This window comes from Exophiala spinifera, assembly GCF_000836115.1.
Source record: "Exophiala spinifera strain CBS 89968 unplaced genomic scaffold supercont1.5, whole genome shotgun sequence".
Taxonomy (NCBI): Eukaryota; Fungi; Ascomycota; class Eurotiomycetes; order Chaetothyriales; family Herpotrichiellaceae; genus Exophiala; species Exophiala spinifera.
This window is the reverse complement of record NW_015622517.1, coordinates 72,976-100,412: the sequence shown is the minus strand read 5'-3', so window position 1 is coordinate 100,412 and position 27,437 is coordinate 72,976. Positions and strand designations below refer to the sequence as shown.

Here is a 27,437-nt window from a genome sequence, read left to right as displayed (position 1 = left end):
GTATATCACCTAGGACTGCTGTACTTTCTTCGCTGCTTCCTGTGCGGTTCTTCGTCGCGAGTAAAGAAAGACAAATACACTGAAGAGAAAATATGTTGGCTGCAGTACGCAGGTGAGGACGTATCCTTTGAAGAATCGTGGGGCCTGTACTGTAGGCCAAGCGAGGAGGGGAACCCAAGCATTGAAGGCTGTACCAGTGGCCAACATTGCACTGATTATGAATGCTCTTTCTTCCGCATCTGCGGCGCAGACGAGATTTGCATGAGAATAGATGACGGGTGAAAGGGAGACCAACATGTACCCGATGGACACGGCGAACCTGAAGCAAAGTTAGCCTACTTTCCTGGAAGCGCCAGGCAATGACCTACCATTTCCAAGCAAAAGAGGAGTGATCATATATGACGAAGCCAAGGGAGCCCATGAATGTCATGAATGTGACAAACCCAAAAAGGGGGATTTTCGCCTTCTCGCCCCATTTGTCAACGATCCATGAGAAGGAGAAGATGAACACAACTCCCAAGCTAGGGCTGATGGCCTAAACACTGTCAGTGAGTCTAATCTCCGACGTTTTCTTACTTTGCATCACTTACCGTGTAGTTGTTCACTTGAACCGTGCTGTATTGTGGTTGCGCACGAAGCCACAGGATGTGATTCGACCACCAACCCATTCCGAGGATCCAGATGATGTTCCATGGGATCAGCACCCAGAAATGCCACCTGCCAACAAAGCGCTTCACGGAAGAAAAGGCAAATGGAAGTCCTTGGGGAGGCTTGCGACCAACCAAACGCATTCTCTCAATCGCAATATCGTGTTCTTCTTGCGTGAGGAACCATCGCTTTTTGCCTCTGAGCGCTCCAGGAAAGAATATAGCGCCGAAGAGGGCAATCGGAAACGTGCAGATTGAAGCGATTAGGAACATCCATCTCCAACCAGGATGTCCAAGTGCGCCGTTCAGACTTTGGAAGATCCTTGCGGCAATCAAACCTGTGGATATTGTTCCGACCCCTGAAGACACGTAGAAGATGCCAGCTCGTCGAACGAGCTCGTCAGGGCGATACCAGCTGCCAAGACAGTAGTGAATCGTGCAAAAGAAAGGCCCTTCACAAAGGCCGACAAGGAATCTGTAAGCTGCCAACTGGCTGAAGCGAGTCGCCCAGAAAGAGAGCATGGTGAAAAGACCCCATGAGAAAGTCGACACTGGAAGGACTATGTGGGCGGGGATCTTGGTGACAAGGAGGGTTGATGGGATCATGGACCTGGAAGCATAGTAAGATGTCCGTCTCCCTCGATCGCATGGCTTCTGACTTACACTGCATAGCCGACGGTGAAAATGGACGTCAGCTGCACATATTGGTTGCCGAAAAACTTCAAGTCTATCAGGTATCAGCGGCTTGTCATGGCTGGCTCATTCCGGCGTCTGACCTTCTCTCATCCCGCTGACATAGGCATTACCCAGGATACCTCTATCGATATACATGATCTGCTTTACATCAGAAATTTCATCTTGACGCTTCGTTGTTTTCACTTACCCAGAAGCCCATGCATGCAAAAGACAATATAAAAAAGTCCAATTTCAGTATCAGCTTGCGCTCTGCAGGGCCGTCATTCTTGTCGAACCAAGCGAAAAAGCTCCTTTCTTTCGAAGGATTTGGGTTCGCTCCATATGGATTGTTCACCGGGGTATGCTCCTTCGACTCGGGACTGGAGTCTCGAATAGCGGTCACCGAGATGGCTTCCTGCTCTTTCGACATCTTTGCTACTGGAGGTTGCCGCCTTGAGAAAAGGTATGTACCACTAGGAATGAACAATGACCCTGGTCAACTCCGTCTTTATACCAACCACGGCTATACCATTTTCTTTTCTAAGCACCCATAGTATTTCTGTCGCCATCACACCATCAGATTGCGTCAAGCAACCGTTGGAGGGAGAAATCCTAGACCCTGAACTAAGGTTACCCAAACGATTGTCCTCTCACTCTATCTCCGACGATCGGATGGATACACTAAGCACGCCATGCGAGCAAGTCCGCCACTGTTTTGGACTATCTGGTAGTGGAGCAGGGCTAAGGACATTATAGCACTCTCGGCAAGCTAGTCTTGACACCCACAAGGCACCGTATCAGGAGGGGTACAGTATGCTACTCGAACTCTCGACCCGCTACGGTATCAATATCTCAAGCTCTCCTGATCTGTGAATGCATTGAAGAGAACCCGAGGTGGAAAGAACGCTAGCTGAACGATTTCACCTTTTTAAGCCATTCCTGGACGCTGGCATTTACCAGACAACCGGCTTCTGAAGCCTTCTTTTTATTCATCAAGGAACCATTAGACCGACCTTCTGGAAAGAAACCCGCAGAAACCATGGCAAGTACCATCGAGGCTACTTTTGCTGCCCCCAGTCCATCCGACACAGCTTCATTGAGGAGCTCATTCGACGTTCTAGAGACACCCTTGACCGAGATAGAGGTTGAAGATACTCCCTCGGTGACATTTCCCGAGAGACCCGTCAAGGTTATCATTGTTGGTGCTGGAATTGGGGGCATTTCTGCGGCTGTCCTGTTGTCTCACAAGGTCAACAATCTGACCTACACTGTCTACGACCGGAATGCCAAAGTGGGAGGGACTTGGGCCGAAAACACATATCCCGGAGTTCGATGTATGTTGCTTAAATGTTTCCTGGATCTGGTTATCATCGTCTTGCATCACTGACCAATACTAGGTGATGTGCCATCCCACGTGTATCAACTGACATTCGCGCCAAACACTGACTGGACCGAGTACTACTCTCCAGGTTCAGAGATTCAGCAATACTACCAAAGGGTAGCTGAAGAATATGGTGTCAAACCTAATCTCAGACTGTCGCATGAAGTTCTCTCTGCTAGATGGCTGACTCAGGAGCATGAGTGGGCGATTGAAGTGAAAGATTTGGCTTCCGGTAATATCTTCACCGACAGAGCCAACTTCTTTGTTTCTGCTCCTGGACGAGTCAACCAGCCGTACTATCCGGATCTCAAAGGGCTGGAGGAGTTCAAAGGAACCGTAATTCATACAGCCCGATGGAATGCCAACGTCGATCTCCGCAACAAGCATGTAGCTGTGATTGGAAACGGCGCCAGTGGGCAGCAGATTTTACCCAACATCTTGCCTGAAGTGGCACACATCGACCATTACGTCCGGTCAAAGACGTACGTCAGTCCAACGTTCCGTCAAGGCCTGATTGAGGCTTCCCAGGAACTCCCAGGCGGGCATATCTATTCGGAGGAAGAGAAGAAGTCGTTTCGCGATCACCCCGAGAAGTATCTGGCGTATCGAAAAGACCTAGACAAGACACACTATGGAGGTGTCAACAACCGCTTTGCCACGATCGGAAGTGAAGCGAACCAAAAACTCCGCGAAAGTCTGTTGTCTGGAATGCTGCAACGCTTGAAGGGAGACAAGGAGTGGCTCGCTCGCCTGACTCCGGACTACGCACCAGGTTGCAAGAGACTCACACCAGCCCCCGGATACCTTGAGGCGCTCATCGGACCAAAGGTCGAATTTGTTGACACCAGCATAGCCCGTGTGACGGCTACGGGCCTGGAAACTGAAGATGGAAACGTGAGGAACGTCGACGTGATCATCCTCGCAACAGGATTCCGAGATGGCTTCTATCCGCGATTTCCCACAATCGATGAAAAAGGCCAGGACCTGTCCCAGGCCTGGCGACCAGGTGGAGAGATTGGGTTTCCCGAGACGTACCTGGGCATTATGGCCCCACGGATGCCGAACTACTTCTTTGTGCTGCAGGCGCAGGGTAACGCGTTCGGTGGGACTGTGCCGTACCAGTGCGAAATCTCTGCGACGTACATTGCACGCGTGATCCGCAAAGTCCAGCGCCACGGGTACAAAGCCATCCGCCCCTCGCCAAGAGCGGCGCAGGAATTCAGCGTCGTTGTTGATCGGTATTTCGAAAATTCGGTCATTAACGACGGATGCCGCACTTACTTCAAACTGGGCGGGAACACGGGCAAGGCGAGGAACGTGATTGGATTTCCCGGCACGACCAGACAGAGATTGGAAGTTCTGTCTGAGCCCAGATGGGAGGATTTTGTCTTTGCAGACCCACGAGATGGGGACGAGTTTGGTCCAGACGTAGACGCAGCCGCAGGGACCACCACCGCCGCCACCATGACATTGGACGACTTGGAAAAGAATAACCGGTTCTTGAGATTCTGGGGCGATGGCAGGACAGCTCTTGACAGGGCGAACAACTTGGATGCTATGACTGACTATCTGACGGAAGTTGGCAAGGTGGACTTGAGACGTTTACACGAGGAAGTGGTGTGATGAATGCTTAATGTCGGTACCTGTCCATTAGGAAGGAATGTCTACGAGTACAAGCTTGATTTCACATGATGATGTACATAGTGTAGAAGGCGGGAAAATTTACATCCAACCATTACCATTGTTGTAACTTTACCAGTCTCCTATTTCGTCCCATGTCCTTTGGAGTTCCTGGATGGACAGGTGTGGGTCTCTGTGGGAAACCGGCTGGAATCGAGATGGGGGCTGAGGGCCTCGGGCTCCTGACTCAGGAATCAAGGCTGCCGGTTTTCCAAGGTGTCTAATACGAGTAATGTCTTTCAGTTTGTCTCAAGGAGGCAAGTGGAAGAGTCGAAGCCGGGCTGGCTGTTGAATGAGGCTCGAGACTGTCCAATCGAATCAACCCCCCAGGAGAACAAAGACGAGGCGAGGGCCACATGTTGGAACTTAGATTAAGTGTATCCTGGCCTCCTTCTCCACCATATCTGGAAAATTCCCATGTCTGGTCAAGGCAAAAGCACCAATAAAGACGGCATACTGTATCTATGCGAAATGTTTGGTCGACATGACGACTTGGGGCGTTGGAATTGCGTGACCAGGTAGCCTCGAGCCCATATCTCTGTGTTGCCGGTTTTGGTACTTTTTTAGTGGGTCGCGCCCCACCTGTCAGGAAGACTACTCAAACGTCCAACAACCACTAGCTAGTAGGTACCGGATACCACTGTCTAGTATCATTGTTATTTCTTGAATCTCGTATCTTGTACGTGCCGTGTCTCTTGTCTCCTGTTGCTGCGGCCATAACCACACATTGTCTTCGTAGTCTACGCTATCGCCATCGCTGTCTCCATCGCTGCTGTCATTGGCGCCAAGCGGTGTATGGCGCGCATTGTGCAATACGAAATAGCTATGTCGACATCCATTACAGAAGAACTTTGGATGGGGTCAGTGTTATGATATGGGATCCAAGAAGCGATATCGGATGCTCTTGCAGGTTTCACACGTGGTTGTAACGCGGTTCCAGGCACCTGGGAACGACAAAGTACGTTTGTGGGTTCCGTCGTTCGTCAGGACGATGCTTTCTTGGTTTCTCGGTTTTTCACACAGTAAAAAGATTTGCCCATTGCATAATTCCACGTGGCTGTCGAAAGATAGCGTTGCCACTGTCGGTATCTGGGTAGACCTGGGACTTTCTGCCATCTACCTCCGCTGTAATTTGGCCTTCCTGGACTTGATCTGACTTCGCCCCCCCTGACCCTACACGAACGATGGCGACTACGAATTCTATACTGCCCGAACGGCATGCGCCCGGTGTAGTCACAAACGGCCAAGCGAAGAAGAAACGAATTCTTCTAAACGCCTTTGATATGAATGGCATCGGACACATAAGGTACAGAAAGACGCACCATGATATAACGTTCTTCGTTTTCGCTCGATGGTGTTCTGAGGACTGACTTGTGACAGTCCAGGCCAATGGCGCAATCCAATCGACAAGTCTAAATACAAGAATAGATTGGAATACTGGCTTGATCTTGCGAAGCTATTGGACCGCGGGAAATTCAACGCCCTCTTTCTCGCGGACAACTTTGGATCCCATGACATTTACGCGGGGAGCCATGATCCTGCTATCCGCGCAGGCACTCAGTGGCCCATGTATGATCCGTTTGTGGTGAGTTTTGTCTACGTTGACACGAACCGACAAAAGAGCCAATAACTGCGTTCGGAATCGGTATACCCGAGACTATACTAACGACATGGTTTGTGTTTGTCTTACAGATCATTTCCGCCATGGCGTCCGTGACGAAAAACGTAGCGTTTGGGGTCACGTCCTGCACGACCTTTGAACCGCCCTTTTTGTTGGCGAAGAGATTTTCGACCTTGGATCATGTTACCAGGGGACGGATTGCGTGGGTAAGACAACATTCTGCCCCTCTCTCGGAAAGCTGCAAGCATGCAGTATGGAAATCTACCACCGCTAACCTGGCCGTGTCTTCGCTAGAATATTGTCACATCTTGGTCCGACAATGCAGCGAGAGCAGTGGGCCTCGAAGAGTTGCCGGAACATGATTTGAGATATGAAATGGCCGAGGAATATCTTAATTTGATGTATAAGTGCGTTCGCCATTCCCCTTTCATATACTTGACACAGTCCGAAGTTCAAAAGCATAAAGGTACATCATGTGCTAACCGCCAAATCACAATTGTCAGACTCTGGGAGGGCTCTTGGGCCGACGACGCCGTCATTCAAGATGCTGAACACGCAACGTACACCGATCCTTCCAAGGTCCGGAAGATCTCGCACAAAGGTCGCTTCTTCAAGTGCGTGAGCGCACACTTGGTGGACCCGTCACCTCAACGAACGCCGGTGCTATTTCAGGCTGGGATGTCACCGTACGTTTTGTCAAACTCATGCCTCTGTCATCCCCTCCCCTCATCAAACGGCCACTGCCATAGCTTGTGAGGCTCACGCGATCGCGATGCTGATTCTTCTTTGCCAGGGCCGGTGCGGCATTCGGTGCCAAACACGCGGAATGCATCTTTATCGGCGGTAGATCTCCCGCATTCGTACGTACCAAGATCGACGAGACGCGCAAATTGGCGGCGTCTCAAGGCCGAGATCCCCGTTCTCTGAAATTCTTCGTACAATTTACACCGATCCTCGGCGCCACGGACGAAGAAGCAAAAGCAAAACTAGCCGAGTACCGCAAATACGCCATTCCCGAGGGTGGTCTGGCGTTGTTTTGCGGGATCTCCAAGATCGACGTGAGCAAGTTTCCCCTGGACGAAGAGTTCCCCAAGGACAAAGACCACGCGTTGTACGTCGGTCTGAGCCCGCGTGCTGTGGAAGCACTCACCCACAAGCCCGATGGATTCGAGACATGGACACCGAGAGACCTTGGAAATTTCCAGGCAATCGGCGGCAGTGGGACCTTCCTCGCGGGCAGCGCCCAGACTGTCGCGGATGAGATGGAGAGATGGATTAACGAGGGGGACGTGGATGGGTTCAATATCGGACATGTCGTTGTGCCAGGGGCGTGGGAGGACGTGGTCGATTTCTTGGTCCCAGAGCTAGAGAAGAGGGGATATGATCAAGACTATCCGGCTGAAGGGGCCACCGCGAGAGAGAATTTGTACGGGGCTCCCGGGGCATGGAAACTGAGAGAGGACCATCCGGGTAGGAAATTTGCTTTTGATGAGTACGGGAAAAGTTGGCAGTGATTGAGACTCATCTTTTTCTAGAACGCCGTTTTTGGAACGATGGAAGGGCCATGTGTGGCCAGGTATATATGCGTACCAAAATAGACTCTCCTTCCTCCAACGTGGGACTACACCAAAGGCCCAATGTTAGTCCGGAATAGGTTGTTGTGAGCAAGGAGCTCTTCATCTGTGATGGAATAGAAAGGGGCGCGCTAACCATATGAGGATGTGTCCATCTTACCTCCCGGGGCCCTTAAGCCTGAACCCTCACCCTCACTTGTCTTTTGTACTCTGCACGAGAGTATTCATCCACTCACTGCGCACGACGGCAAGTGAGTGATTTTAATGCTGGAGGGAACGCGCTAGGCTCAGAACACCGATTTTGGCGCCTCTCACTCTTTGCGGGACTCTCGAGCGCTCTCGGTAGTATTGGGCCATCCATCAGTCGCAGGATGCTCGAAAAGACTGCTAAACTGGTCTCTACATCAACTGAATTGATCGGAGCTTCCGGGTGTCATTATTTGTTCAGAGAGTTGGTTCAGGAGAGGCCACACCTGGGTCGTGTTTGGGTGGCGACGTAAGAGCCTCCACAAGACTCACATCCAACCCAAGCTGACCAACACTAACTTACAGGTCGGGACAAGATCGATTTGTCTTGAAAGACATTCCCAAAGAGATATTCTCCAACTTCTGCGAGAATATATGGCCCAAACTCCGCAACTCTTCGTACGCCCGGTTACCATTTGACACAATCCAGGACCAGCGTGTCTTTGCTTACAAGTATTTGGACGACGACTTCCTCAACCTAGTCAAGAAGCAAATCCCATTGAAGGCTAGGAAGGAGATACTCAAAACCAGTCTGCAGGGGATTGCCGAACTGCACGACCGGGATGTTGTTCACCTGGGTATCTTAAAAGGCCTTGTGTCCCTTGAGCTTGCGACACGGTGTTAATCATTTTTCAGATCTCAAACCGGACAACATCATGGTTGATTGCCACCAAGACGGTCAAGAAATAACCGTTAAGCAGGTTCAGGTCACCGACCTGGAAAATGCGGCTCATCTTCCCAAAGGCAGATGCATCAAAGGGATGCTGGCCGGAAATGACAACTGGCGCAGCCCAGAGGGACATTTCAAGGCTGAACTGAACAAACCGTCTGATATATTCACTTTTGGAGCCGTGGTGAGTGGTTTATTCAAGCTGAATAACTAGAACACCCTATAACGTGCAAACCCAGTGCATCTACGCCATGCTCGGACGCGCCATCTTTGGACCTGACGATGATTTCCGAAAGCACCAAGCACAGGGTGCACTTCCTCACCTTGTTCGCTTGCAGTGTCAGGTTTCATACTTCGGAAACCTAGAAGGACTAAATGGGCTCATGAAGCACGTTGGCGACGAGGAAGTCAATTGCCAGGTGTTGGGGATGCTTTGGGAGGAGCGGAGCGCCGACTACATCCCTTACAAGCCATTTTCGGAATGGCCGGAGGTCACGAACACGACGTTCAAGGGTCTCGTTCAGGGAATGATGAGCTTGGACCCTACCAAGCGGATCACAGCACGTCAAGCCTTAGAGCATCCCTGGTTGAATGATACCGAGATGGCGTAGTCGGAGTTCTCAACGGTGGGAACTCGCACTCAGCTTTCTGTTTGGTATCTCTCATCTCTGTTGATCGGGTCTGACGACCACTCACATAGGCGGTGATATTTCTGGAAATCGCCACTGAGCAGATTCGGCACCAATTCGCCCTGCTATTCGGAAACCACCAGTATGCTTCGACCAAGAGTCGGGTCCTCAGGGAGCAGCCGAGCTGACTCCACCCTTTGATTTGACGATGCTGATTGGGGTGTGCCGGTATTCAATCTTCATGACCTCGACAGCACCAGCTTTACTTCTTGTCCAAATCCAGTACCGAGTGCCTAGCTGAGGGTGTCAGAATGGTTTCAGATCGAGTCCTAGTATGACAGCAAGGGTGTTCCATTGCAATCCAGATAATATGTTCGACAAATTCTGGCCTAGGTCTGGGGACTTTCCTTTCATTCTCTGATTCCTTTTGTTGAGGAGGCCGCGGCTTTCCCCAGGATGTTTGGGATGATGCTATAACACACTTCGAAGGTAAAAACAGAGACATAGTTGCCAAACAGCAAACGATTTTTTGTTCGTGTCCACATACCTACACTCTACATTTTTATCTATCCTGCTGCTAAAGTAGGGAGGAAAGTAAAGTTCGGGCCTAGATCTAATGCACGTGTACTGGAATTGCACCGCCGACTTTTTCAGTGTGGATCAGTTGAACACGACAGTCTTGTGTCCGTTGAGGAAGACTCTCTGCTCCGACACCCATTTCACGGCGGCGGCCAGAACCTGGGATTCGACATTGCTTCCCTCGTCGACGAGTTCCTTGGGTGTCATGCTGTGGTCGACGCGGGCGACGCGCTGCTCGATGATGGGGCCCTCGTCGAGGTCGGCGGTGACGAAGTGGGCGGTGGCGCCGATGATCTTGACGCCGCGGTCGTAGGCCTGGTGGTAGGGCTTGGCGCCCTTGAACGACGGCAGGAAGCTGTGGTGGATGTTGATGATCTTGCCGGACATGACCTCGCAGAGCTTCGGGGAGAGGACCTGCATGTACCGCGCCAGCACGACGAGGTCGATCTTGTGCGCGGCGATGAGCTCGAGGATGCGCGATTCCTGCTCGGCCTTGGTGTCCTTGGACACGGGGAGGTGGTGGAACGCGATGTCGTAGGACTTGGCGAGCGGCTCAAAGTCCGGGTGGTTGGACACGATCAAGGGCACCTCGATGGGCAGTTGCCCGGTCTTTTGCCGGAACAGGAGGTCGTTGAGGCAGTGGCCGATCTTGGACACCATGATGAGCACGTTTGGCTTCTGCGACACGGGCCGGAGCGAGTAGTCCATCTGCATCGAGGCGGCGAGCGCGTCGAATTCCGGAACGAGGAACCCCGTCGTGTCGGCGGGGCCAAAGTGCACCCTCATGAAGAATTTCTCGGAGTCGCGGTCGCTGAATTGCTGGAGGTCTAGAATGTTCAGGCTGTTCTGGGCGAAGATGCCGGTCACGGCGTGGACGATGCCCGGTTTGTCCGGGCAGGAGAGCGTGAGGATGTGGTCGTTGGCCATTTTGGTGACGACCGGCGATGATGCCTTTGACTTGAATTGCAGGGACGACGAGGAGAAGAAGCACACCCGCTTAGCGAAGCGAGGTGGGATTGTGGTTGCGGCTGTGGTTGTGGTTGTTTGTGCTAATGGCCGCAGGATTGGTCGCGTTGTAGCTGAACAAGCGAAACTTGCTGATCGGAGCAGCAGGACCATGTCAAGAGACCCGGGACTCTGGACCCTGTACTCGAGATCCTACTAGAGTCAGCGGTATTGGCTGTGTCGTAGATGTAGGTGTGGCTGGACGCAGATAGACCGTAGTCATTATTCACAAGGCTGAAAATTTTAAGCCGGTACCCCATGGGTGTCGCCGTTTTGGGTTAGCGTTGTCTTGGGATAGCACCTAAGTACGATGGGCGAAGCTGTGCAGGTAGGTTGACATGTTACTGATCTCGGGAGACTACGAAGCGAGCTCATGCCTTGATACAATTAACCCCCATTTCCATGAATCCGAGAGAGAACTTGAGCGATGAAGAGCAGAAAGAAAATGGGCGAGGTGTAGGAAAATGAGCCTGTTCGGGTAACTGCTGTACCGTATTCTTTCTACGGCGGATCTTTGCTCCTCTCGGGCTTCGTTTCAAGCTTGACACGTCCAAACTTCGTGATTCGGATGAAATAAGTAATAAGATCATCACCAAATTGCTCGAATTCGGCCAGAGAAACTGTCTGTTTGAACCGTGTCCCAATCTCAAGGTTCCATCAATGAACGGTCGAAACAGCTCCGTGTCTTGGTAAGAAGCAGCGTCTATGATTGGCAACGCTTCACTTTCTAGCGAGTCCAAGTCTTGCCGTAGTCTAGGCATCCGTCTCCACCAAATTCCTCAGGAGAACAAAGAAATATCAGGGGACTCAGCAAGCGTCGACGATCTGTAACTCTCACCACTACAGCTTTTGATCCAGGTAAATCTTCAAGAGGAAACCACCGCTCCGACTGATCCATGTGAGTGGATGAGTTGCCTGCGATTGTGTAACCATCTCAGGCTGCCAGCCGGTGCCTACACCGTCTCTCGCCATCTCTTCTCTGTGTGCCCTGGTACATAAGTATGTCTACTGACCTCAGGACTCTGCTTGAACTCAACGAACCCATCGCACGTGAATCCAATATCGCGACGCTCAGATTATCATTGTTTCGAAACCGTTCATTTTGCAAGCTCGTGCATTTGGCATACAGTCAAGTTATCATCCACCAGTCGACCTGCTCTCCACCGAGACTTCTAACAATTGTCCGACAGCTGTTTCAGCAACCCAAGTCATCATGGAGCTTCCCAAACCTCCAGTCCCCGTCCCTGAATTCGTTGACTATGTCAACAGGTACCCAAAATCCCAAGCTGGCGTCGCTGAAGCCGTCAAGCCGTTCAAAGCTTTCGAAAGCAAGCTCAGAGAGGTCTATGCACAACACCCTGATAATCCTGCGGCGACCGCCAATTATCTAGTCCCCGTATTCGACAGTGCACCTCTCACCATAAGAGCAAGAGACACCGGTCAAGAGCCGTCCACCGAGCAAGAGAAGTATCTGCTGCCCCTAACTGACGAGCTTCGGAGAAAGCACGAATCCCCGGCTACTGTGCAATCCCTCAAAGAGTTCAAGACAAACTTCAATGTGTTCTCCGAGTCGTCTTTGGTTGACCTGGATTGGAGCAATGTGGTCGTTGCCGGAAGTGCTGTAGTCACGTCCTTGCTCCCAGTGGATGCACCTCACAATGAGTCCAAGGTATGCCAGACCAGTCTTAGAGAGCCAGAGTCTGACATCTGACCCAGAGAGCCCTTCGATCATACTATCATGAAGACCTCGCACCCGCATCTGACGTTGACATCTTCCTCTATGGGCTGAATGAGGAGCAGGCCATCGACAAGATCAAACAGATCGAAGCCAAAATCCGTGATAGTATCCTCGCCGAGACCACCACAATCCGCACCAAGAATGCCATCACCATTGTCTCAGAGTACCCGACTCGCCATGTCCAGATTGTGCTTCGATTGTACAAGAGCATCTCTGAAATCCTGACGGGATTTGATGTTGACTGCTCGTGCGTTGCGTATGACGGTGAACAGGTCTGGGCCTCTCCCAGAGCGCTGGCAGCCTTTATGACACAGATCAACACAATCGATTTGACTAGGAGATCCCCCTCGTATGAGAATCGGCTGTCAAAGTATTCTCACCGTGGCTTCGAAGTTTTCTGGCCTGCGATCGACCGTCCTCGCATTGGTCCAACAATATTTGAACGTTCCTTTACAAGAGTTCAAGGTCTCGCACGACTGCTCGTCCTAGAGAAGCTGCCTCATCCGAATGATCGAGATACCTACCTTGCCCAACGTCGAGAGGAAAGAGGCCGGCCACCATTACCACGGCAAAAAAGATATCGGCATGAATTGCCAGGAAACATCAAAGACGCTCAGCCAGATGACGTTGCCGAATGGGTTGAAGGAGACGAAGTGTCCAACTACCACACCGTAGGGATCCCGTATGGGCCAAGATACAACGCCAAAAAGATTGAGAAGCTACTTTTCACAAAGGATCTGCTCCTGAACGCTGAATGGAACAGACCTAAGGACCGAGAGACGAAACTACATCGCCATCCAGCTTTCTTCGGGTCTGTCAATGACGTGATCCACGACTGTTGTGGGTTCTGCCCTCAGCCCACAACAGATGCTGACCTAGCAGCTTATGAGGAGGAGACCAAAGTCTATATCTCTGGAAACCTCACTTTTCTCAAAGACGACCCTGGGAGACAGGCTATCGGCAGCTTTAATCCCATCACTGATGACGATTGGACCGAAATGGCTTACGTGGGGAACACCACCAGACTCTGTCAAGCCATCGTAGACCACGATCTAGAGGCTGTGAGAGACTGGTTTTCCTCTCCGGACGTGGTAGATGTCAATCGACGTGATCATACCGGCCGAACCCCTTTGCACCTAGCTACATTATGCTCAACTCCTGAAATTGTCCAGTGCCTTATCGAGCATGGTGCTCGTCTTGTTTCCAGGTTGTACAACGGCATGACGGCTTTGCACATCGCAGCTCATCGTGGCAACGTCCAAATGGTGAAACATATTCTAAAGAAGAGCGCGACAAATGAAGAAGAAGAATCGCAAAAAGAAGAGGCGAGAAAGGAGCAGCGAAGAGCCACAGCTTCTGGAGCCCTAGACAAAGAAGCCTCAAAGCCGGAAAACGAAAGCGCTGATTCGTTCGAGTCTGATGAAGACGTGGACGAAATGGAGGATGAAGATGAAGACGAAGACGAAGACGAAGCCTTCACTGAAGAATCTTTCGTGAAGATCCGCGGCGGAGAGGAGGTTCCAGACGCTATGGCAGCAGATGACAAAGATGAGCCAGACGTCTTTGACATTGATGTCCTTGCTTGGGATAGTCCTCTGTCTCCTCTTCACCTCGCTATCCTGGCGGGTCACACAGATGTCATCGATTTGCTGATCGACGAATATGGTGCTGACGCTCTCTTGCCAGTGAAAATACTGGACAGCTATGATAGAAAGTCAGCCCGTGCGGCAATTCTTACAATTGTACTGGCCCTTGAGCTTCCCCTGCAGAAAGCAAACGAGACGATCAAGACTCTCATCTCTCATGGCGCAAGTCCAGTCCAGGCAGACAACAATCACATCACAGCCATCCATTTCGCGGTTGACCATGCCAAGGCATCGATCCTGGAGACGCTCCAAAACGCCGACGACACTGCATTTTCGAACGCTTGCAATTTCCTGGCTGTCTCAGGTTGGTACTCCAGTCCGTCAATCAAGGCCCCTATTACCACCGCCATTTGTACGCGCAAGGTGGAAGTAGTTCAGACCTTACTGAATGCTGGAGTACGACCACACATTGACTTGGAGTCATTTGCCCAAGCTTTCAAGCGAGGCATCAAAGGACATGTTACAGACGACCCCGAGCAAATCAAAACAATCTATCAACAACACGTGGAACAACCAATCGTTCTTGCTCTCAACATGGAAATGATAGATCTCGTCAGTCAACTGGTGGACATGGGAGAAGATGTCAACACCCTACCGACCTCTGCCCACCAGTATCTTGCCAATGCACACTGGAGAGGAGAGCCCAAGTCACTACTGGACCTTGTCCGGGACAGGGCCAAGTCTCTTGAAAGCTCTTTGCACCCGGGCCCCGAAGCAACATTAGAGGAGCCAAAGTCATTGGGGAGTGACGAAAGGTATTTGTCTTCTGGTCAAGGAACCTATCAATACTGGACGGCATATCATGATCTTCGTGAGGCGAAACTTGTTGAGAAATATCAACGAGAGGAATACCAACACCAACTCGTGTCATCCTCCATACCAGCAGAGAATGGAACACAGGAGAAGCATGCTGCCATCCGAGACACTCTGTTGAAGTTGTCGAAACTTGAACAAAAACTTATCTCCAAAGGTGCTAAACCGTTCCACGAGCTGCACAACGTTGAAGTCTCTGATGTTAACTTGAGGCGAAATCTTTACGCGTATAATCCCGAACCAAGATTCAAAAATGTGCCATATGAAACAAAGATCTCATTCAGAGTGGCCGACCTTACCCCGGAGAAGCACGCCAAATACCTCATGCTCTTTGAGGCGGCTTGGAGTGGCGATTCGGATACCGTTCGATCACTGTGCTTGGAAGGCTCCCGACCACTCTCCGTAGCAGTCTCGGATCTTCGCTCGTTCAGCCCCTTCTCCATTGCGGTCCTTCGCGGACATCTTGAGCTCGCCACCTTGATTGTCGAAATAGCCACGGCTCAGTACCAGCCTGACAAGAAGTCGGACCAGTATCACTATACTGTCCAAGCTATAGACGACGACGAGGACAGTGACTATAGCGAGAGGGAGAGTTCCGAGGACAGCCGTGAGGTCAAGGTTCTGGCGCAGTTGGTCAATGACACCTTCACTATTGACGATGTGGTTGCTCTCGCGGAGAACGTCAAGTCGAAGATTTCCCCTGAGACTCTGGTGAAGTGGAATTGCAACGTTGATCGCGCTCTTGCTGAAGATGCGGACGAAGCCAAGGTCAGCGAGGCCTTCGGCACCTATCGCCGGCCGACTGTCTGGATGCGTGGAAACCGCTCAGCTCAGTCCTGGTCGTGGTTTCACGAAGCCTTCGATTCGATCCAGAACACACGTCGACACAGTCTTGTTCGATATGCAATATTCACCAACGACTTGGTATTGCTGAAGTTTCTGATCAAGACCGGCACGGCAATAGCTATCCGCAAGGAAGACGAAGAAAATCTCAAGATCATGAATATCGACCAAGGTGACTTTGAACTTGCTGTCAGACTCGGCAGACTCGAGATGATAAGTGAGATGATCCGAACGACTGGTTACGGTTTACCTCTGCAGAAGATGTTTCAAACCTCTGGTGTCAAAGTCGACGAGAAGCCACAATACTATCAAGGGTTGACGGTACATGGTAAGAAGCGTCAGGACTGGGCAGACGCAAGTCGAAAGGGCGGCCACTACAGAAAGACCGAATCATCTGATCTTGGCATTCCATTGCTTGTCGCGGCTTTTGAAGGGAACCTTGAGGCAACAGAGTACTTCCTGTCCGACGCACCCCTCCACCGCTACCTCGAGTTTGCAGATTCATTTCGCGGTGACAAGCATATTCGGGCTTTGGCTCAAGCCAAAGGCGGTCTTCAGGGGTCATTAACGGCATGGCTTGGAACACGCAGCGGGCTTGCTCTGCATCTTGCTATCCTTTCGGTGCCCAACAAGGACGGTTCTCAGCCGACACTGGATTATCTACTCAAAAAGATGCCAGAGTCCCTCGAGCTGCGGTCGGCAAATGGAAGTACCCCCCTTCACGTTGCATTCCAGCCCAATCGATACTATGCCGCGAAGAAATTGATCGCCGCCGGTGCAAATCAAGCCACAAGGGACGAAAACGGGAGGAACATCCTTCACAGCCTCTTGGACACTTTTGACTTTGACAAGCCCGCCTTGCTCCAATCCGTCCTTGGTATGCTTGACCGGGGTCTTGTCGGATCGTTGCTTCTTGAACGATGCACCGGAACCGATCCCGGAGGACTTACACCCATTTCTTTGTACCTCAAGCGCATCAACACTCCGACGGGATGGGAGGAAAGTGTGAAGCTGATCCTCTCATACTCACAGGGCAAAGACTTGGAGAAGATGGATGGTGCCGGTGATTACCCTCTCCACAGCCTCGTACGTCGTGGGTCCCTCGAGCTCGTGAAGTTCCTGGTCGAGTACAGCCCTAGTCTTCTCCACTGGGAGAATGCAACGGGAATGACGCCTCTCGACGTTGCGATGGCAAAGTACCTTGGATCACTGATTGAACATCCACCTAACATCGTGAACTCGACCAGCTGGAGTGTGGCAAGCGTGCCGGCGATGGACTTCGCAGCGAAGCGAGGAAGAGACCAGAATGATGATGAAGAAGGCGTAGACAACTACTCCGACCGAAGCACGGATTGGCAAGTGTACCGTCTCGTTGAGTCGCTCGTGGCCAAACACCCCGCAAAGAGAAAGCTCGTCGGCCTTCACGACGCGAATGAAGTTGCTAAGCGGCTTGCGGCCCAGCAGCAGAAGAAGAACGCCGAGATGCGACGCCGCGAGAAACTAGGGATGAATGCTGGAAGCGGCCGCGGGTACTCTTATCGGTATCAGTATCAGAACCAAGAAAGCACGACAGGACCGGAAGACGAAGTCAGCCTGAACCTTGTCAAAGCCCGGCGGTTTATCCCTTGGGATGAAATGGCGTGGAGGATAAATGAGGCCGGTGAGAAGGGCATTGAGTACGAGTACACGAGGAAGATGGGAGAGTAGTTGGTGGACTGACTGACTGACGGCAATGCGCTATTTCGTGAGTGTATATTGAGGGACAGATCACGGTATTCCCGATGGTGTGTCATGTCATGGTGGTATCGGTTTCTTGTGGGATCCATGGCCAAAAGAAAAGAGTCGACAGTCGACTCTTTTTAAATATTCTGGCATCAGAAAACCCGGAGAGACGAGATTCAAGTAGTAGATCGATTTGATGCCTGTCAGAACTTTAGCTGAACCGGTGTTTGAACTCACTGAGATCTGATGATCAGGCTTTTGATCTGTAATAGTGTTAGTGAAGTCTCTTTGAAAGGGGCCGAGAAGAATTAATTAATTCTCATACCTTGCGAATAATCTTTTCGAACGGTCGGGGATTCGAACCCCTTTATCTTCCTTTACTCGCCCGCGGCCCTCGGTGTGTTCCTTGCTCGCCGCAGTGAATGGACGTCCGCCACATAGCCATGTGGTTTTAACCTGAGCCATCACTGCGGGGTCTTGGTGATTGTGAGGAAAATTCACGGGTCGAATTGTTAGCCGTTTGAATATTCGGTGGTGAGTGAAGTGCTCTTTGGTGGTGGGTCCTGGACTCCTGATGTGTGAAGCAAGGCAAGGCTGGCATATAGCCTCGTCAACACTAAGGTGAAGCGAGGAACAGTTGTGAGTTTGTGTGATGACCGAGTCACCGAGTATGCAGCATATCAGTTACCAGGTACCTGGTTGTACCTACCCAACCACTATTCCCGAGACGAACGATCGAGTACATGATGTACATCTATCTCCTGAAGATCTACGCCGTTATGGACTAACTACCAAGGGGTTCATCGCTTTACCTTCACAGGGGACTTTATACTTTATCAGATTGTTCGTCACAAGTGTGACCTAACCCGTTGCTCTCTCGCCTTCTTCACAATAACCTTCTCGTCATCGCCGCTCGCCCTCCATTCACAAGGTGAAGGCTCCTCCTGCTTTGCGGCGCAGTCTCGCCGTACCTACAGCTCAGCGAAGAGTGCAGGGAAATTTCCCGCCGCTTTTGGAGGCTTTCTTCCACGACGCCAAGGACCCTCCTCTTTGGGCAGTTCCTGCATCAAGCCTCACCCTCCTGGGTCTACCTTCAAGCATTCTATGAAAGAAGTTTGCGGCCTAACCCAATATTACATCCACTTTGCGACGTTGGCCGACCCTTTCTTACCTAGTTCGCTTGCGGATCTCTAGGATTTGTCATGAGGACGTCAGAAATCCAAGTATGTGTCGATTCGCAGGGTAACTTTGTCCAAACGTCGGCTGCGGTAAGGCTGTCGGGATATGGAAGCCTAGCTTTGGGTCTACCCGCTGTTGATGTTTTCTACCGCCGCGTATGGAGACAATGTCAACTAAGATATATCGAAGATTCGAGTCCGTTTGCCACGACGCAGTTTGGACTTCAGATGGCGTACGGAGATGAAGAATGAAGCCAATCTTCCGCCAAGCTGAACGCACCGGCACTGGCATTTAAACATCGCTTTTGAAAGCCTTACGTTACGTATCTCTGCTATCTGTAGCGATTTGGCCTCCAAACAGGGCTCATGCGAATTCTGGGAGTCTATGTCATCGGGAGAGGAGCTGGTGAGGCCGTTGAAGGTATGTGACGTTGACCACACAGAACGATGGGTTTGATCCTAACACCCTATAGCTGTTGCAACTCAACCTCAGCTTCAGCGAGTTATGTGTCATAGGGATGCTGGTATCTATCGAGCATACGTCAATCAACGTGTGCAGTGCGACGTATAGGCTGCTTTCCTTGAAGTAAGCTCCTGGTGTCTCCTCAGCACAACCCTGTCCATGTGGAACACTTCGTAGACAAGGCAGCTCAGCCGCAAAGGCGATTTGAACGAAAGTACGAGATGTGACCCGACATCGTGACAACTGGTTAGTTTGGGCAGCAAGCGCCTCGTTTTGGATTCTGGACAAACGGCATGCACGCCATTGTGCTCGTCGCATGCAATTGGTGCCGGAGGAAAGCCACAGTGCTACAGATGGGTTAGGCTGGGCAGCAGTGGCGCAGACAACACACACCTCATACTCGACAACATAAAAGATAACAAGGTCTGTATAAATACAAAACACGTTTTCTATCCTCTTGTTCTTACCATAAGCAATAGCTAAATATTTGATATTCAGAATGTCCTCTAACTTCGACATGGATGGGGGTGGCGATGCAAGAACCGTACTCGCCGTCAGTACCATGTGTACAAACCACCAGCAAGACAGCGCGGCGCCTGAGAATCTTCCTTCAGATCCATTCTGCCAGAAAGAGTCTTCCCGAGGAAGATGGTGCCAGCGGCCAGAGTGGGCATTCAAGGGCTGGTATCTCCTGCTCGCACATATGATTGGCAGCATCGCACTGGCCTTGACCGTGGCCTTGGCTATCAACGGCTATAACGCCATCGACACCTCAACGCCTCGATATTTCAACAGCAAGCTCCATCTAAGAGTTGCCGATGTTACAACTCTCGTTTCGGTAGGCTTGGTTGTCGTCAAGTTCTTCACTACCTCGTGGGCGGCTGTTGCAATATGGAAATGTTCCCAAATATCGAAACACGACAAACATAGCACTGCCTTACGGATCGGTCATTCGCAGCTTCCGCTCATGCAGGCCGATAGACTGTCTCTAAGGGCTAGATACCCCTCCCGGCTACCGCGAGAAATCTGGAGCTGGATTATCCGTTCGATATACCTGTGTATGCATTTCCAACAGTTCATCGCGCCTATTCTCTCAGGAGCGGTGAACTGGAACCCGGTTTCTGTTCCTGGAAGCACTAGAAAATCAGTAAACTCCACGGACCCTACTTCTTCTGCCGTTTATTGGCAACAATATCCAGGCTACTCCGACACAGCTGTTGCCGTGAGGCAACAAGTCCTTGCGAAAGCTCAAGGGCTTGCTAACATGGCGTGGTCCGATAGCTTGACTCTCTCGGGAAACGGAAGCTCTTTGACTGGGAATGGATGTCGCCATGTTGTCAACAATGATGGTCTAACCACTAATTCAACGCTACTAGATTCAATCGTCCCTTGCATCCGAATCCGGAACATCGAGTGGGCAAAGTCAGCTAGTGAGGTTTCAACCTCTGTGGCCAATGATGTTTTTTCCTACGCCTCATCGCAGCTCAGCCTTGTAAATACCAGTCTCGACCTCTTCTCAGTGAACCATGGTCAAGCAATGCTCTTCGACCCCAATTTACTCTGGAACTCCTCCACAACCGGCCTTCCTCACTCTACACTTGTCTCCGGCCCCCAAACTCTAACTGTCATCATTAGTGGCTTCGGCCCAAAGTCAGATTGCACGAACATTCCCATCGGCATATTCGGTAATGCCAACATCCCGCAGTATCTCTACAAGTGGTTTTATAACTGCCATGCCTTCGCCAATGTTTCTATTACAGCCGGTGTCACCAAGAGCGCAGTGAGCGCATATGTCTCATCAAATGTCATCGAGGACCAGACGCCCATAGACCAAGTTACTTTCGAAGCTAATCTATGGGTTCAGGAGGCACTTTGGCTTCTCCCGGACCTGATGACCCAACTCACACTTGCGAACGCCTCACATATCCCGACCTGGGATAACCTTGACGCATACGTCGAGAATGTTATCCGCCAAGCCTATCTCGCAGCTTGGGATTCTCTCCATCAAACCTTCGACGACACGACGGTTACCAACAGTACAATCTCTACTGCTGTTTCTGCGGTGTCAAGGATCCAAGCCAGCGTCTCTAACGCACGAGTATCTGCCTGGTTGGGAGTCTCTCTAATGCTCGGCGGGAGCTTTCTGCTAGATGCACTGTCATTCTCCGTCCACGATCCGGATGGAGAGGTTAGTGAAGACATTAAGGAGGAGAAGAGTGATTGGCAGGAATTTGTGAGGATCATGGTTGGCGGGATCTTTCCTAGTTCGTGCTCATGGTAAGATTGGAAATCTTTTGTACGGGCTAGTTCACCGCATGCAGCTACCTGCATTAGTGATATTCGAAGTTTTGTTTGCGAGCCAGTGCTATGGCTTTTCATCTGTTCTCCAACCCTACTATGACACTATTTCAGGTACTATTCGACCTGTCCTCGTCTTCAACCATGATACTCCACCAGCCGCAAGTTGGACCCATCCCATACCTACTGTCCCATGAGTTCTCTCCACCTTTGGTTGGGTAAGGCCCCGTGATTTCCATCCTTAGGTACACCGTGAGGCACTAAATTTCCCCGTAGTCCACCAACACGTGCTCGATTCTTCTGGGAGACTTGCGTTCTTTTAGCCGTCAAAAGGGGGGGGGGGGGGGGCGTGCCCGATCCGCGACCGTGCCCGACACGGCCGGACCGCCTAAACCAGAGCGGATTTCCCAGCGACGACTTTTCAGGCCAAGCAAGTTGTCGCTCTTCGGGGGGCGGAGCAGCCTCGAACCGGACACTAGCCATCCATCTACGGCGAGGCTACGTTTGCTGGCGCGAGACTCAAAGTGTGTTCCGAACTGGGACACCTCGACAGGCGGTGGGCACGATCTCTCTCGTCCTCCGCCCTAGCTGTGTTATTTGAGTATCTCCAGAAGCCTCACCAGGTAAGACAAGATCTTCCTCGCGTTATGCATAGTCAGGGTGTTGACACGGCGCTCTTGAAAACCTGGCTTTCTTCCACACCACCTGGACGGTAGTGAAAGCAAACTTCCTTTTATTTTTTTTTTTTTGCGATTTGATCTATCTGAAACCCATGGTAAGAGTTTTCGAAGTCTCATAACTCCAAACGGCCTCGAGTCAACCTTCTGAATAGCAAAACAAGGGAGCCATCCCGTCGATTCTCTCTGCGCTACCATGATCATCGACCCATCACAATTCGTTTGCTGATGACCACTGGATTTGGATCTGAGCTCTCTCTCAAGTCGGTAGCTGCCTCCCACCATTCGCTCATCTCGGTATTGAAAAGCAAGATGAAGTTGCGATCGGGGGAATCTTCACCCCCTTGGACTGATGGAATAATGTGTTAGAGATACATCTACTTGGCATTTCACGGCGGGCGAGTGACTTACTGATGCCGATGATTTTTGGTTTTGCATCTTGCTTATCTAGCTTCGTGCACACCATGGAGCCGGAGCGCCCGTACCATGCACTCAACTCAATACACTCTTGATGTTCTTTGGCCATATCCGGGTGCTCAATCTTGGTACCGAAGCTGATAGTTCGCGTGTTTGGTGCAAGGAATTCTGACTCGGGTTGGCATTCATCGTCGAAGTTCTGTTGGAAATGGTCAGGATGGAGAGCTGGAGGAAATATGTAGTCGAACTCACCCATTCTTGAGTAATCATCGCTTTCTCTTCGTGGCTACGTCTGTTGAAGAACGACTTGAACCGCTCCCGGAACTCATTCATATTGACAGCACGGTTATAGCCAACTGACCAGCATCCCCAAGATGGGGCCGCGCGCAACATGGAACGCTCCTCCCGAGTTGAGAAGTGGATGTCCTCTTTCTCGACAAAGGAGTCAGTGCCCTTTTTCTCCGGCCAATCTGTGATACGGAAGATCGCGATGTCCCAATCCTTGTGGATTGCCTAGAGTCGGAGACCGAATCGATGCTTGTGGTCTAGATGGGGTCAGTCGTCGCGCCCATGAGATGTGGGAAATCAGGTCACTAGAACAACTTACTTGTTGGTCTGATGTAGTGTCTCTGAACTGCTTCGAAACCCCCGTTCTGTCCATTCAAGAAGAAATCGACATTGTTTCCTGGCAGATCCCAGTCCGTGAAATGGGCGCATGTCACGATCAGATCTTTGGAGAGACGAAAACCAGACAGGTCCATGGATTGTCTGGCTTCACCCTGCAGATGGGCATTGGCGACTCTGACACGGACGGCTGCGAGACCCATCTCAACAAGAGATTCAAGTTCCTGTGTGTGTCAGTGGGCTAGGACATCAAAAGCTTGAGGGAAGAGATTCTGATTACCTTCGATCCGCCAACCTCCTTTACCCAGGTGTCATATTCATCGCTCACTCCCGATACGGCGCCGTCATCATCGAGATCGTGAAAAGAGGAAAGTGTGCCTAGCTGTGCGTTGTCAAGTGTCACTCCTGAGAATGTCGTGTACCGCGGTGAAGGATTATCGGGTTCCATTTCGCGAGCTGATCCCGAATATGAGCAACCCTCTTTGTACGTGTGGCGAGGACCTGCAACAAATATATTCCGCATACCACAAGCGCTACACTGTATCGGACGGTGAGGATCTGGTGGTGTTGTCTGCTCAATCTTGGGTGGGACTTTTGGTCTTCTGCTTCCGTGAGGTTGGCTGAAAAGTCCATGTTTAAATGGAGAAATGGCGGTGCCTGCTCCTGAGGACGGCTTCTTTGTTCTGTCCATGTCTTGTAGGTCTTGGTCCGACGTGGCCACTTTTCCTTGTTTCAGGGAGAGGATTTCAACCTCGACAAGCCAGGAGAGTGTGGTGGTTTTGTACATTTTCCACACAGCGACAAAGGCGAGGTGAGTCCGTGCTCTGAAACGGTCGCTTGGTAGAGCCCAAGGGGCAGCGAAGTGCATTCCCGCGAAGCTGCAGGAATGTTGTATCCCAGCCACATAGATCATGAGCCGTCGGACCCCGGGCAAAACTTGGCAACTCACTGGGAATATCAAAGAAGGTTGCATGCCAGACGCCAAAACATTGCGTTGTGGAATGCAAGTGAAACATATATGCCCTTGAGAGTATTCGGCTCATTCATGAGCCAAAACCGTGCGTTGTGGAATGCAAGTGAAACATAGCAGCCCTTTGAGAATATCCACCTGAGAGCATCCACCTCATACATGAGTGTAGTTGCTTTTTCACTCTCGACCGGCTCTGCTGGTTGTCATGAATTTCTCTGTTGAAAGCGATAGAGACAAGTGAACTCACCCGCAATGAAAAATTCCCTTTGAGTCCCACAAGGTTCTCCTTGATCATGTTGCCGCGCCGAAGAGGTGTTTGTGTTACCTAGACATTACTCTGCTAGCTAGGAGTAGATGGGAGGGGCATACCGGACTTGAATAGCTTTCATTGACCCTGAAACATTTTTCCACAAGAGAGAGGTTTTCGAATTGCTTTGTAACGCGCCTACACGGAAAGACGCGGGGATAGTCACAAAGACTGGAACAACAACACACTGCTAATGAATCGACACATTGTTATGGCCGTCTCTGGGAAGAAGGAAGAAAGGACACGAGTGGAGCAAACATGAACCATACGAACTTCATCTACGGGGTCGCTTTCTCACCAGACGGCTTTGTCGGCAAATGCTTGTCCTTGACTGTTCAATGGAAACAGTTGCACGCTTTTGGTAGTCATTTTAAGTCTCACAATTGTATTGCGTGTTCAGGGGGCTACCCCTGTCGACAATGCTCCTGGAGACGGCCCAAGTTTTCGCACCGGAGAGACATGTTCCAGGACGTGGAGAAAGTCGAGATGAGGGCACGACGCAACATGCTTGCAAGGCTCCAAGAATATTGAAACTCTGTTTGGGCGCAGGAACAAGAGTCTCTGTCCGGCTTCAAGAAGAAAAATGATCGTCGAAGCAGAGCCGGTAACAGTTCAGAGAGAGTGAGTGTGAAAGGTGAGCGCGCGATGTTTTAAAAGTCGACGTGGACTGAGGATCGAGCTAGGAGATGTCAAAGTGACAGTCGACCCCCTTTTAGTGTTCGTTGGTAGATCTTGGCTTGCTGTACTGATTCTGGGAGGCTCTTGGTACCTGCTTCGTTCCATTTGAGCGGCATGGAGACTTTGATTCGATGTTGTGGTCGTCTCTGTAGGTGTTCTCCTCTCCGCGTATCTCAGTTCTAGGCCAATGGTTGTACACGGGGCGTAGTTCATAGAATACGGACCGACGATCAGGCCGAGACCTGAGTTGCTTCCGAACCTGTGCCCGTCGCTCCTGAAGGCATCCTCTGATGTACCTGGTGGCCGTCGCAGGGCCATGCTTCTTCAAGTCATGTTGCTTCGCCTCCATGCCCATGCCTCATTGAGTTTGCAGTCCAGTTGTGGTCGTCAAAGTCGACTTCATATTGATGCCCAGTTCACATTTGCCCATGTCAATCATTGTCGAAAGGGTCGCGAGAAGATGAGACCCCAAGGGCTGTAGATCAAAACTCGGATCATTCGCAAGGTCGGAAGCCACCCTCCGCAAATGCTGCATGCTCTCTCTGCAATATCACTTTGTCCCGTACGGACCAACCTCTAACCACCAGCTGATAGGCAGTCCGCAAGCACGTTCTGTAGTCCGGTGCGCTCGTCGTCGCCGGCACCCTCCCATCCGTAATTGTCATTAACGCCATCCACGTCCACGCTATCATCAAGGCTTTCAATCTTGTGACCGGTTATATGTCCATTTTCCATACCACTCTTGTTTGACATCTCCTGCTTCCTGGCATGCCATTCCTCGTAGTCGTATCCCGCGCTTGCATTTCCAATTGTCCAATCCACCAAAGGCATCTGATTCCATGGAATCGGCCCCGTAGCTCGCGCAAGTTGCAAATCTGACATCCCGATAGGACGTCTCGAGTATGCAGCAGCTGCCTCGCAAGGTAATAAGTCATCGTCCCTTGTCTTCGACAACTTGCCCATCTTGACTTCTGCCTCTTCCCGCGCAATTGCTCTTTTGTAGCGGGAAGTCAAAATACCACCGCTGGCACTGTTCTCGTCATAACGTGGGCCATTGCTCCGAACCCGGTCAAAGACCTCGCCAATCATACTCTTGATGTAGTTTTCCGCCGATATGGCCACATACTCGGCACACTGAAGACTGCATCCGTTTGCGACACCCTCTTCGTAACACAGTGGGACGATGCGAGCATGTATCGTATTTGCGTCCGGAAATTCCAGCGTCTCCGCAAACAGTGGCTGCATGTACCGTTTCCGTATCTCCATTTCCCAATTTGTCTTGGTGATACCACCCGCCACAGTCCCGCTGGCGGAAATATTCTCAGGAGCTCTGATTCGGCCTGTCATGTAGGACTCTTCGTACTGATTTCGGTTGGCAGCTGCAGACGCCGCCTCCTCCTCCTTGTCATTCGTAGCAGCCTTGAGTCGCCTCCGGTCTCTGGCCGGGAGAGACATGACCTCGCTCTTTAGACGTTGCTCGCCAACATCGCTCGTGATCGCAGGCTTGTTCGCAGCGGCGAGCGCGGACTTGTCGGTAGAAGCGCTGACCCATGCTGCAAGCCCTGGTTCTGGCGGATCGCGAGACGCGTTGCATAGCACGGCGAGAATGAGTGAATTATGTGCATGTTCGGTCTGAGGAGAAGCGTATATGAAGGCGTCGCATAGATCACCAAACTCGCGGGCATTAAGTTCGCCTATTATAAGAGGTCAGCACTGTGGTTCGAACTGAAATAGCAGTCGAAAATCTGTTCGCTCGCATACCTCGTATGAATCTTGTCAGCGCATCGTAATATGTCTCCCAGTTATGTCCTATTAACGACTTGAGTTCGGCGTAGAGGGGTTCAAGATCGACTCGAGGGTAACTTTGAGATGTTTTCGAGGACTTGGATGCAGACCCAGGTGGCGCTTTCGTGTTGGCCGCTGTGGAAGTGACAGTGTCAGATCGTGTGAGCGCTGCTGGATTGAATGTCTCGTCGAATGATGCCATGGCCGAGTTGGGGACTGTGTCAGGGAGGAATTTACGGCGAGCGCTTTCGGTGCGCGACGCAGGACGAGGTTCGGCGCATCCAGAAGGAGGGACGATGCTCAAGATTATGCGCTCATAGTGTTTGGAGGAATCGGCGTTGGGTCTCGCGGTGGTCGTCGAGATGAAGAGGCAGCGATGGCGGTCGAAATGGCGTCGCAGTTGACAGAATGTGGAGTCTCTCGAATATTCCACCTACAACACAGATCACATTTCTTCTTCATGGTTACAACTTTCCCTGGCACGACGAACAACATCCACTGACCAGAGGAAATCTCTGTGATCAGGAAATTCTGGTAGTCAGTCTTATACACACCTTGGTTCACACCAAGA

At 51.2% G+C, this 27,437-nt stretch overlaps 9 protein-coding genes across 9 annotated transcripts; 5 read left to right on the top strand and 4 right to left on the bottom strand.

The window, feature by feature from the left end:
- Positions 1-9: 9 nt before the first annotated feature.
- Positions 10-1,752, bottom strand: PV08_06621 (uncharacterized protein; the record flags this gene model as incomplete). Its single annotated transcript, XM_016380955.1, has 6 exons — positions 10-319; positions 369-535; positions 591-1,257; positions 1,311-1,374; positions 1,424-1,481; positions 1,531-1,752. 6 exons carry the CDS (start codon positions 1,750-1,752, stop codon positions 10-12), a joined length of 1,488 nt encoding a protein of 495 aa, XP_016234057.1.
- Positions 1,753-2,361: 609 nt separating this feature from the next.
- Positions 2,362-4,326, top strand: PV08_06620 (uncharacterized protein; the record flags this gene model as incomplete). Its single annotated transcript, XM_016380954.1, has 2 exons — positions 2,362-2,656; positions 2,720-4,326. The coding sequence occupies 2 exons, from the start codon at positions 2,362-2,364 to the stop codon at positions 4,324-4,326; spliced, it is 1,902 nt and encodes a 633-aa protein (XP_016234056.1).
- A 1,241-nt stretch (positions 4,327-5,567) lies between these two features.
- Positions 5,568-7,518, top strand: PV08_06619 (uncharacterized protein; the record flags this gene model as incomplete). Its single annotated transcript, XM_016380953.1, has 6 exons — positions 5,568-5,689; positions 5,764-5,968; positions 6,076-6,210; positions 6,299-6,411; positions 6,508-6,690; positions 6,798-7,518. The coding sequence occupies 6 exons, from the start codon at positions 5,568-5,570 to the stop codon at positions 7,516-7,518; spliced, it is 1,479 nt and encodes a 492-aa protein (XP_016234055.1).
- Positions 7,519-7,949: 431 nt separating this feature from the next.
- On the top strand, positions 7,950-9,105 carry PV08_06618 (uncharacterized protein; the record flags this gene model as incomplete). Its single annotated transcript, XM_016380952.1, has 4 exons — positions 7,950-8,074; positions 8,131-8,402; positions 8,461-8,678; positions 8,734-9,105. 4 exons carry the CDS (start codon positions 7,950-7,952, stop codon positions 9,103-9,105), a joined length of 987 nt encoding a protein of 328 aa, XP_016234054.1.
- A 678-nt stretch (positions 9,106-9,783) lies between these two features.
- PV08_06617 (formyltetrahydrofolate deformylase) lies at positions 9,784-10,629 on the bottom strand (the record flags this gene model as incomplete). Its single annotated transcript, XM_016380951.1, has 1 exon — positions 9,784-10,629. The coding sequence occupies one exon, from the start codon at positions 10,627-10,629 to the stop codon at positions 9,784-9,786; it is 846 nt and encodes a 281-aa protein (XP_016234053.1).
- Positions 10,630-11,920: 1,291 nt separating this feature from the next.
- Positions 11,921-17,454, top strand: PV08_06616 (uncharacterized protein; the record flags this gene model as incomplete). The annotated part of the gene is made up of 2 exons (XM_016380950.1): positions 11,921-12,376; positions 12,424-17,454. The coding sequence occupies 2 exons, from the start codon at positions 11,921-11,923 to the stop codon at positions 17,452-17,454; spliced, it is 5,487 nt and encodes a 1,828-aa protein (XP_016234052.1).
- Positions 17,455-19,627: 2,173 nt separating this feature from the next.
- On the top strand, positions 19,628-21,391 carry PV08_06615 (uncharacterized protein; the record flags this gene model as incomplete). The annotated part of the gene is made up of 1 exon (XM_016380949.1): positions 19,628-21,391. The coding sequence occupies one exon, from the start codon at positions 19,628-19,630 to the stop codon at positions 21,389-21,391; it is 1,764 nt and encodes a 587-aa protein (XP_016234051.1).
- Positions 21,392-22,285: 894 nt separating this feature from the next.
- On the bottom strand, positions 22,286-23,574 carry PV08_06614 (uncharacterized protein; the record flags this gene model as incomplete). The annotated part of the gene is made up of 5 exons (XM_016380948.1): positions 22,286-22,434; positions 22,497-22,701; positions 22,755-22,972; positions 23,110-23,350; positions 23,407-23,574. The coding sequence occupies 5 exons, from the start codon at positions 23,572-23,574 to the stop codon at positions 22,286-22,288; spliced, it is 981 nt and encodes a 326-aa protein (XP_016234050.1).
- Positions 23,575-25,657: 2,083 nt separating this feature from the next.
- On the bottom strand, positions 25,658-27,068 carry PV08_06613 (uncharacterized protein; the record flags this gene model as incomplete). Its single annotated transcript, XM_016380947.1, has 2 exons — positions 25,658-26,775; positions 26,843-27,068. 2 exons carry the CDS (start codon positions 27,066-27,068, stop codon positions 25,658-25,660), a joined length of 1,344 nt encoding a protein of 447 aa, XP_016234049.1.
- Positions 27,069-27,437: the final 369 nt, after the last annotated feature.